Source organism: Pteropus alecto, unplaced genomic scaffold (assembly GCF_000325575.1).
Source record: "Pteropus alecto unplaced genomic scaffold, ASM32557v1 scaffold196, whole genome shotgun sequence".
In the NCBI taxonomy this organism is placed as follows: domain Eukaryota; kingdom Metazoa; phylum Chordata; class Mammalia; order Chiroptera; family Pteropodidae; genus Pteropus; species Pteropus alecto.
This window is the reverse complement of record NW_006439717.1, coordinates 3,188,637-3,199,483: the sequence shown is the minus strand read 5'-3', so window position 1 is coordinate 3,199,483 and position 10,847 is coordinate 3,188,637. Positions and strand designations below refer to the sequence as shown.

Here is a 10,847-nt window from a genome sequence, read left to right as displayed (position 1 = left end):
GGTACACAGGGATTTGTTAAACGTTTTGTAATCGCTAGTGAATTTATAGATAGCTTAACAGTTTGGGAAGCGGGGATGGGGGGCTTGACTTAAGATATAAGCGTTTTTATTTATAAATTGGTTTTTTTCCATAGGGGGGATATTTTCTGTTTTTGTTTTATCTATGGCTGGGTGTTCTCTCCTGGTCCTTCTATATTCTCTCATTGTGTATGATCGAAATTTAAACATTCTACCTATATTTCTCTGTAAAGAAGAGGGACAGATTAATTAGAATTAAGAGTCATTCCATCAAAGGCCACCCTATCTCACCGATCCCACTTTCCTTCTGAATAGTCTTAACTGAGTCTTGGGATCTCTCCCTGTTGCAGTTTCAATGATGCAGGAAAGCTACATGTAACAGGCTTTCCCTGGAACAGGCTCCCGAAGGCAGAAGGAAAGGCGAGACCTCAGCTTTTCCAAGATTGCACTGAGGCCTTTTACTCACTGTGAAAAATAACACCGGCACTGTGAGGATGACAGCAACAATGACAGCCAGCCGCACTGTCAGGATGAGAATGTCATCTTTACTCTGGTACTTGTGAAGGAGGTTTGATTCCACAGTTTCTAAAACGACAGAAAAGGTTAAAAACAAACAAAGCGCATCACTAAACATCAGTTTTTACTAACAACAAAGGATTTGTAAACCAAAGGCCAAGAAAAGCAATGACCTGGGTGTTGAACTGTCAATTAAGACAATTCATAGAGTTGAAGAGAAAAATCCCCTGTGTGAGACATGTTCCCGCTGTTCACTGTAACTTTAACTAAAGGGAACTTACAGCAACCACTAGAAGAAGCTACACAAAGTGGGAATGTTTAATAGATACTAAATTATTCATAGGAATAAACTGGGATTAAAAATAACAACGGTTGGAGCACAAAGCCCTCCCTAGTCTAGAGTTTCGCGCACTTGGTGCCACTCATCAAACAACCCCAAACAGCCACAGTCCTGCTAGGTGGATGGGTGGACTGCAGGTCATTTGGAGCCTCTTTCAAACTCTCCTCTTACATCTGAACTTTCAGTGGCCAAGCAACAGAGATGCTAATGGAACTTAACCACCATCAAGAAATATTTCTTCTCTTCCATATAAGTTTTTCTTTTATGTTTTTTTTTAAGTATTTAGTTTATGTACCACTTAGAACTTTTTCTCAACTCTGAACTTGAGAAAGTGTTATTTCAAAGACAGCCAAAGCTAAGAATGGCAGTCATTGAGAGCAAAAATGCTCACTCCTTTGACAAGAGATCAAGCCTTTCCTCCATGTCTCCTTTCAATGGCTTCTCATTGCACCTCACATTACAATCCTTTTAATTTTCTATGTCATTCTTTCAAATCTTTGCAAGGCTCCAACTTCTGGTGAACAATTAGGCATTTTATTTTTAATTAATGCAGAGTGTCATGAGTGTAGCACTCTGCTCCTTCTCACTTTCAACATCTGTCTCTCTCTCTCTTTTCTGTTAATGGAATCTGACCCAATTTGCAAAGCAATTAGGAAATTCTCTGATATCGTTCCAAACTTTCCTCAGTAAAGGTCATATGCTTATAAAATACTGTTTCTTTTAAGGACAGTATTAGGAGAAAAAAATAGAGTACATCATTTCAGTAATTATTCCATTGTATAGTCTACATGAATATGTAAAGGAACCATTGCCATTTGCTTTAAGTAGACAAAAAGACCAGCAAAAATCAATCAATAGATAGATTGGTTGCTTTTTTGGGGGCTATCATGTTAAAAGTTATTTTGATATTGATTTTTACTATTTACTTACAAACTTCTACATTTATGTACTGACAGAAATTACTTACCATAGAATGTCAAGTAGCCAAAAATGGCAGTCAAGAAATACATAACAAACATGGCGAAAAAGGAAATATTTGAAACCATCTGCATCTTTTTCTGTGATCGACTAAAAACAAAGATAAAGGAATTTGAACAATTAAAAATGATGTTATTGAATTCATGCACCAGTGTTTAACATGGAAGTGTTAATATTAACTTTCTTTCTATCAGGGTAGGGCAGATCTGACTAGGTGAAATTTCCCTGGGGAATTATACTGGTTTAGAATAACTTCTCTTATATTGAATGGGTACTGTGTGTGTGAGAGAGATCCATGGAACTAACAATCCCTTGAGTGTTCTTCCCCATTCTTTTGAAAGAATATTGAGTTCTCATCCGAAGGGCAGAGAGCATTTTTCAATATTTGTGTTTGATATTATCTCCACACCCAGCATACACAAGAAAAAAAGGCAGAATAAATTTAAATGCTGCTCTTCCAGACCCAGAGGCCAGGGGCAGGGCTGGAACTTGACCTCAGTGTTCTGTTGCTAAAACTGCTTCTTAGGTTCCAGTTTTCTCACTGAGTAGCCCCAGAGATGCACCTCGAAGTCTGTATGTCTCCAAAGCAATAAGTATCCAAAAGATCACAGCTCCAATGATGGAGGGGTCTATCTCTTAAGACAGGTTTACTCTGGAGTTTGGATGAATCTTTAAGTTCCTTTAATTGCCCAAACAATCTGCAAGACTTGTTTTCAATAATAGACCATTGATAGTCATATTTGGTTGTGTCATAACAGAAAAAACAAGAAAAATTAAGAAGTACACATATGAGAAAATTACAAATTAAAAGCTGGACTATTAAATTTGGTATCACAAAGATCCCAAAGACATATTTAAATATCCTAAATATAGGATCATAAAGTTAGCATTGATGTATACCTAGATAGGTAGACATAGATATTTCAAATTTATCTATATCAATTAAATATGAAAGAGGAAGAATCGTGAGTGAATTCAATGCTAAATGAAATAAGCTTTATTTTTGTTTCAAAATGGAAATAGATAGCTATATTGTATATAATTTCAGAGCTTAAGACTGTGCCATGATGACTATTTTTATATAGAAAGTCTGATAATAGTAGGCCAAAAGGGAACCCATGAGGGAATTTGTAAGCAGAGCTTTAGTTTTCTCTAGAACATCAATCAAAAATAAATCCATAGAATCATCTTAATAGTTTAAAATAAAGAACAATATTCTCTTGTTTGGTTTGTGGTTTTAAAATTAATTTCTTTTTGCCTGATTTACCAGCCTTTTCCACCTAAACCAACAGGCAAGTCAGATACAATGTATTTAGCAGTTTACAGATGAATCTGAAGATTGTTATTATCTACCTGCCAAATAAGCACAAGGAACATAAAGTGACACAATTATTTGAACTCTCCTAAGTAATATAGTTTTTGAAAAACCAAATTAAGAAAAAAAGCTCACATAGTTGGCCACTTGCTATATTTACGGCCAAAATATACTACAGGTTTCTGGTTTTTCCTGTTCTTGTTCTTTTTTCTTTTTCTTTTTCTTTTTTTTAAAATACAGTACTTGCTCAAGAATGGCAGAAAGTAAATGTTGAAGCTGGGTGCTGAGTCTGTAGGGGTTCACTACATAAGTCTGGTTACCTATTAATGAGAGGTATAAAATGCGTAAGGTAAAAAAAAAAATCTCTTACTCTTTAAGCTCGCTGTAAATTGGCAGGACTGATGGGTGACAGACAAATGCAAATGCAATAGTTGGTAGTGCATACACGGTCTATTTGAAAGAAAAAAATAAATATTAAGAAAAGGTATTTTTACATAAAATTATACAGCTCCAGTATTTCTAAGCTATCTTTTTATCTGACAGCTCTTCGGAATCCCTGGATTATTTGGTTATTAGGAGGGCTTTGATATCTAAAATAAGAGCAGCTTTTCTAAGAGAGCTTATCTAGCTTGAGACATTAGGCACTTGGCACAGAGGAGTTTTAGATTCAGCTCACCTACAGCGTATTTTACATACTCCAGGCATAACATGACCCGTATTTATATAGCACTAGCCAGTCACAGAGCACATTTCCTACATTATCTTGCTGAGTCCCTACAACAACTTTGAGAAGAAGACGGACCACTGCTGTTCTTCTGGCTCTTTCCAACAGGTTAGGTGACATGCTTAGGACTTCCACCTCTATTGTACTGCTCTTTGCTCTATATGGGGTTCATCAAATCAGACTTAAAAGATGGCATCTAAAAAGAAAAATTACTTCCATATTCACTACTTTGGCTTTATTCTTAGAGTTAAAAAGAAAGAGAAAGATCTATTTAGTTTTCTTAGATAAGACTTTCAAACTCAATATAACTTCTTATGCAAGAAGAACCTGGCAGAGAAGGAAGGAAAAGTAGCATTTCTCATGCTCTAATTCCACCAAGCACTGTACCAGGTACATTCTTAAAAAAAACCTGGAAGATACAGAATATTCATTTTTATACATGGAGTTGGGTAACTTGCCTGAAGATTTAAAACCCAGACTAAATGGTTCTATAGCCCACTGTTCCCCATACTATTAACAATATCTCAATAGTATGAAAGTTTCTTAAGTGCCAATTTGTGGTGATATCTATATTTCAACTGTGCACACTGGAGAAGTTTGAGGTCTCCCTTTCTGTCACCACCAGATAGGAAGCAGTGGGCTAAAGATGTTATTTATCTGTTTTTAAAGATATATAAGGAAGAGAAGAGCTGAGATAATTATTGAGAAAGAGATTTTCACAGAGAATGCTTAAGTTTGTCCTACATGTAAACTGGGTAAGAGGGAGCATGAAATATAATATTTGTATATTTCTCAAAGGTCTCTAAATGGATTGAGTTTGGAAGCAGTGGTATCGTGTTCTTTTGAGAGCAAATACATTCAAAATAGCGTAATTACTACAACTATGAGAACTATAATGTCCTTAATAAAAATGCTCTTTTTTATATTTAAAGGCTAAGAAAACTTACCTTTGAATTGAAGGTAACATATTTTGGCATACACATGTCAGCATTTGTTGAATTAGCAGCAGAGTTTGTTGAATTTAGCTCCAGAACATTGCAGGAAAGTTGAAATTTCTTGTAGATAACCTGGTATTAAAAAATATAGGAAAATCTATATAGACTTTATTAAATAAATCCAAATAATGAATAACTGTTGCATGACATTATACTATGACAAAACCAACCAATTATTTCAACCAACACTTACCACTATTAGGAAAAAAACCATACAGCTCAAGGAAAATCCACTGGTATAGCCAAGATACCCTAAAAAAAGATTTTAAAAAATTATTTCAAAAAATTATTATGTCATCCATCACCTTATTTCTTTCAATGTATTTTTTCAAGCATAGTTTGGGGTTCCAATAATATACATACATGCTAAATTGAATACAAGGTTTATTTATTATTTGATAGTGCTGCTTTATTTGGCAAAAAGGGCAGCTTTAATTAAAAACATTATGTGTTTTGATTCCAGTTCTCCCTGACACACTAGAGAACACAGATTCCCAGAATCCAGGGGAAAGAGCCTCCCAAATTTAGACATAGGTCTCTGTTGCTATACTCTGATGGATACTTATGGCCATATCCATTATTCTTTATTATGCATTTATTGTGTGCATAATGAATATCAGCCACAATATTTCTCTTCCCAGGTGAAGGGCATGCACAGAGGAGATGAGGTGATTTCTAGGGACAAATTGAGCATCTGGGTATCTTTACCTTGCTCCCCTTAGAATGCCTGGGAGATCTCCAACCACTGCAATCTCCAGAAAGGAAGAATTAAGTGGCCTCTGGGGGGCTGCACTATTCTCATCCCTGGGGGAGAAGAGCCCTTCTCTACTTAAACTGAAATGAGCTATGTATATATACATTGAAAAGCCTAAACACAGATTTCTTTAAGTAGTTTAGAAAATCTATTTATAGATCTTCCAGAACAGCTACAGAGGCTTGATATTTTTCATACAAAACAAAACAAAAAACTGTGATTAGCAATCATTTTGGGAAGAATTTTAAATATCTGCCTTTAGAGGCTTTGGACCAGATAGCAGTGTGGCTACATTATTCAATGTACGAAATTCCCATAACATCAGGCATTCTTAACTCCGAATACAAGCACACACGCTGAAAGTCAAAACCAAGTAGATGTGACTTAGAGATTGTTCACCACTTTTGACTTTTCACTTCTCTCTCCCCCTTTCAATGAGGCAAATAACTGAGATTGGATAGACTGATAATTTAAGAGTGATTCATTATACTTTTGGATATAAATATAAGATTTTAAAATCTACTTGTTTAAATAATCAAGTTATTGGAGACCATGTATAAAGAGAATTCCTTTTTCTGGACTTTTCTCTGAATAGCCTGTAAGTCGTGTGATTGGAAACAGCACTATCTGTTGCTGGCCACAGAACCTCCCTTCTCCCCTCCACAGCTTAGTAGAAGGATTGCTTAGGAAGTCACTTACTGACCATATTAAAGTTGAGATTGATTAATACTTGTAATTTATCATGCACTTAATTTTTACCCTACAAGTGAAAGTAGAGAACAAAGTTGTTCATTTTTTTAGGTTTCTGATTCATCTGGGCACTTGTAGAGACCATGATAAGAACAAGATCTTTCCTCACCTAAATTCTTCAAGAGACACAGAGGGAGAATTATGCCAAAGGTAACTATCACCACCAGAACACGGCCATCCACATACCAGGCTCTGAAAGACATTTAAGTGGTTAGGTCATATTTTCTCAGAAAATGACATTTCTTTTCTTAAGTGTAAAATTTCTCGGTATGTTTTAATTAATTTTTTATTATTAATTATTAACATTAATTTTTTATCATTATTCAAATTTTATCCAAACACTTTAACCCAACCACGACTCATTTACTTTTGTCTTTCTCCCATGTGATGGAAGAAGGGATGTTGTTTTCTTTTCCTCTCCCATTGGCTAAATGTGGCATTCCTCTGAATTATTTATGTGGTTTCAAAGCTGAATGAACACATTGCATTCTGTCAGATTACAATTTGTCTTATCAATTATTTAAAAAGAAAAATCCTTTTGGTTTTGTTAGGCTAATATCATCGAAAAACAAGTCACCGCAGATAGGCATTGCTTTCTTCGTAATCTCTTGTATTTGACCTTGAATCCTGATTACAGAACACTAAGAACTGTGCCTTCTATGAGTCTCCCTTGAGAGAAAACAGAGAACCTAAGACTGACAAGAACTGTTAAATAAGAAAGAGTCAAAACGTAACAGGTGTGCCAAACATAGCTGCAACAGTTTCCAGAGTTAGCTACATCTTTAATGAGGTTGACTCATGTAAATTTTGCTCCCAGAATGCTGTGTCCCTTCTTTAAGAAAGAGGTTAGGGTCTTAATTTCCTTGTATGTTCCGCTTCTGTGTTAAAAATACTCCATATCTGTTTTATTTCACAAAAATCAGATATAGATTTCAGGCCTTTAGAAAAATGCAGCATCTACCATTTGCAACATAACAGATGAATCTACCTTTAAATGTTCATATTCAAATGGTTTTCCCTGTTTCCCTCATTTATATAATTCCAGAGAAATTTGTTATCAAAACAATAAACAAACAAACAAACAAAAAGAGGCTAGGGAAAACTTTGTTTCTGCAATTTTTATAAAACAAAAACTTTGGTTAGCCCACATTTAAGTTAAAAACATTTTAGTTATCCTATTAAAAAAATGGACTATAACTTACGAAAATGTCTCTTCCTGTCCCATCAGAAACTTTATGGCAGAGGGTAGTTCATTTTTTACTATGAAGAGGTAGCTCAGCATTGCTAGAGGAAAATGAGAACATTTTTAGAAAGAAGATACTAAGGCTCATGTTGCAAGCTATATAAAAGGTTACCAGCTTGTTCTTAGACTAACTTTCGACAAGACACAAAGACAGCTTTAGAAACTCTCGCAGCATCTTTGGTTTTAAATAAGTGACTGCTGTTTCTGTTTTACTTCCCATGTGCCATTCTGGCAATGAGAATGCTAACTTCTTGAATTTGGTTAAAATTCATGTGGTCACCCAACCACCAGAATTAGAGAAGATAATACTGTTCGCCTACTTTAAAGTTACATATAGAAAAGCAGTTTTTTTGTTTGTTTGTTTTTACCTCCAGTGTTCTGCAGAGAGGTGGCTCCAAAGATTACAAACTTCCCTGTGGTGCCAAAGACCTGTTCTCCCAGCTTTTCATAAACCATGCAGCCTATTTAAAAATCATATTTGAGAATACAAGAAATGGCAGGACTCTAACAGTTAAAAAAGATAGTCAAAATTTCATCATGCTATTGACTATTACCCAAGTTATTTCATGTCTTTCTCAAAATCACATAAATAGTCTTCTTGGCTTTGCAAGGGTTAAGGCATTTTCATTATAAAACAACCTCTTAACATTTTTAAATGTCAGACATGACCACCGTTTCTCCTTTTTCAGATTGGCTACAAAAGCATTATAATTAAACTATTAGGTCATAAGGCTTCTTTTTCAGTACCTTAAGTAGGCTTTTTACTTTAATGGGGGGAAATTCCCACTCTGATCTCATTCTCAGGTTTGGTGAGTATCATTAAAATAAAGATTTGATTTAAAAATAAAAATTCTGATAGTTGTGACAAAAGGTTCTTTTTGAATTAATTACCTGCACTGATTAGCCTAACAAGAATTATCCTAATAATATTCCACCGATGCCTTAAGTGTCCTAAATATAATAACAAGCTTAGAAACATGTAATAGTCACAACATCAAAATTCTAAAATTTAGTTCAAAGGTATGTAACTCACAAAAGACAGTAGTAGATAAGTCTGTCTAAAGAACAATTTGGCTATAGCAAAATTCTAAAGTATTCAATTAGCTCATCTCAATAAATACTAAGATTCTAAACCATTCATTTTTTTAAAAAGTGTTTATATTTCCTTATGACAGTTCGGCTCACGTTTTCAAAAGGTCCACAGAAAGCAATATGAGTCAGGCTAAATTAAAGCTTTGTTTAATTTCTCGTAAGACTGTAAACTAGACAGTGGTTAGATCTTCAATTTATCACAAAATGTTCCAGTTAAATGCAGTCATCTATATACAGTAATAGTTGGCCAACGTGGTTTTAGCTCATGTAAAAGTCAAACTATTACAAACATAATCTCATATCCCAGGAATAGAAAATAAACACTTCAGGTATTATACTGCCCAGAGAACTTGAAATCTTTTTATAGCACACTCAATCCCACATTGACTTGGGAGTAGCATTTTCTCCTTGGAATATGTACAAAAGAGAATGAAAGCTCTGTTTACCTTAAAACTCAGAGGCTATAATATAAAAACATGGGATCTGTGTTCTGAATTTATAAAGACTCAAGGAAACACCAAAGCCCTTATAATGAAGTCATCTTAAACTAGAAAAACAGGCATAATTGTGGGTTCCATTAAAAGACAACACTATTGCTCATTGTTCATGACAATTTAATTTATATGTTGCTGTATGAATATCTCTAGGTAACTTCTACTATAGGTCTTACAGTGACTGTATGTCAAAGTACTCTTTTTCTTTAATAATCAAGTTGCTGAACAGGGAGAGCATCAATTTGTTCACAATATTAGCATCAAAATCATTCACTCTGGCTTTAACAAAATTAGACATATTATCAGTTTACCTGTTTCCTTTGAACAGATCAACAGAAGGTTTATTGAATATATAGACAGCAGTGTCACTGAAGACAAGAGTATCCTAAAGCAAAGAAAATAAGTTTTGTAATAATTATAAAAGAACATACTCTGACCTTACATTTTAGAAGGACAAAGGTTTACTTATATGGTTAACGCTATTTGTTGATTGTATCCAAATTTTGGAACCTATTAGTCACACCCTCCTTAAAATCCTGGACAAAAACATTCTACCAAATAAAGAACTGCTCATTAGAATCTGAATAACTAACGGTTCAAATCCTTTACGTAACTCAAAGCCTAAATAGCTCTCTGGTACCATTTCAGTTGGGATGACGTTAAAATAGCTTTAGAAAGAAAGCTTTGCAGTCTGTGGTGCCGTTTATGTTACATCCAAGTAAGAAAGTGTGAGAAAGGGTTGTGGGGATTAGGGAAAGGCTTTCAGAGACCCTTAGGTCAGCGACCATGTGACTTTGGGCAACTAGCTCATTTCTCCCATCCCTAGATTTCTCCACTATAATATAGAGACACAAGTCAAATGATGTCTTAAGTTCCTTTCATCTAATTACTTCATGGCTATTTTTGAGTCTATACATCAGACCACTGAGATAATTCACTTTTTTTGCACCTAGTTCCTCTTAAAAGAATAAGTATCTCTTTTAATTGATGGGAAAATTTCAATGATCGAGTACAATGAAAATACTTTTTTGAATAATGAACTCATGTTTTTGTTTTAGTACATCTGGCTCATTACCAAACACTCCACAAGAAAAAGCACAGTTAAAATGATGTGGGAGATTACATAGGTTGTTTCTAAATAATTTGGTTAAAGAGAACATAGTAATTGAAAATAAAGCCTATTTATTACAAAGAAAAAATTTCTTGTCCCCCAGATGAAACCACTCACTTCCTGATGGAGGGAAAAACATCCCTAGAACAATATATTACTGCAACTGATTCTGTGTTTGAGTAATTAAGGCAATTATTTTTCTTGCAAGTGCTATTAACAGGTACTTGGCACATCATACAGGTCTCTCTGTGCAGGCTGTCTCTTCCCAGTCCCTTCTCCCCCTGCACACCTGTTGAACCACTGCCCTTGGACCTAGCTCAGATGTCGCTTCCTCAGGTGCCTTCCCTTGCCCCAGGCAGAAAGACTGCTCCTTAGCTCTTAGGTATTACAGCAATTTATTTCTCCTATGTTCAGTATAGCCATGAAGAGATAAAAGGGGAGTATAGAACGGTCAACTGTAGAGCAGATGGGCTGCCAGAGATTGGACAGAAAACATAAGAGGGACAGAGCTTAGCAG

General features: G+C 35.0%; 1 protein-coding gene across 11 annotated transcripts in view; it reads right to left on the bottom strand.

Annotated features, from left to right (window-relative positions):
- SLC38A1 (solute carrier family 38 member 1) overlaps window positions 1-10,847 on the bottom strand; it is a 56,464-nt gene that overhangs the window by 3,554 nt on the left and 42,063 nt on the right. For all 11 annotated transcript variants that reach the window (XM_015593164.2, XM_025050304.1, XM_015593163.2 and 8 more), the window contains 9 exons: window positions 9,531-9,604; window positions 8,002-8,094; window positions 7,593-7,674; window positions 6,500-6,582; window positions 5,080-5,138; window positions 4,839-4,958; window positions 3,538-3,617; window positions 1,842-1,942; window positions 485-603 (listed from right to left, as the gene is read on the bottom strand). In XM_015593164.2, the coding sequence (XP_015448650.1) occupies window positions 485-603; window positions 1,842-1,942; window positions 3,538-3,617; window positions 4,839-4,958; window positions 5,080-5,138; window positions 6,500-6,582; window positions 7,593-7,674; window positions 8,002-8,094; window positions 9,531-9,604 (811 nt within the window). The remainder of the gene's footprint in view (window positions 1-484; window positions 604-1,841; window positions 1,943-3,537; window positions 3,618-4,838; window positions 4,959-5,079; window positions 5,139-6,499; window positions 6,583-7,592; window positions 7,675-8,001; window positions 8,095-9,530; window positions 9,605-10,847) is intronic.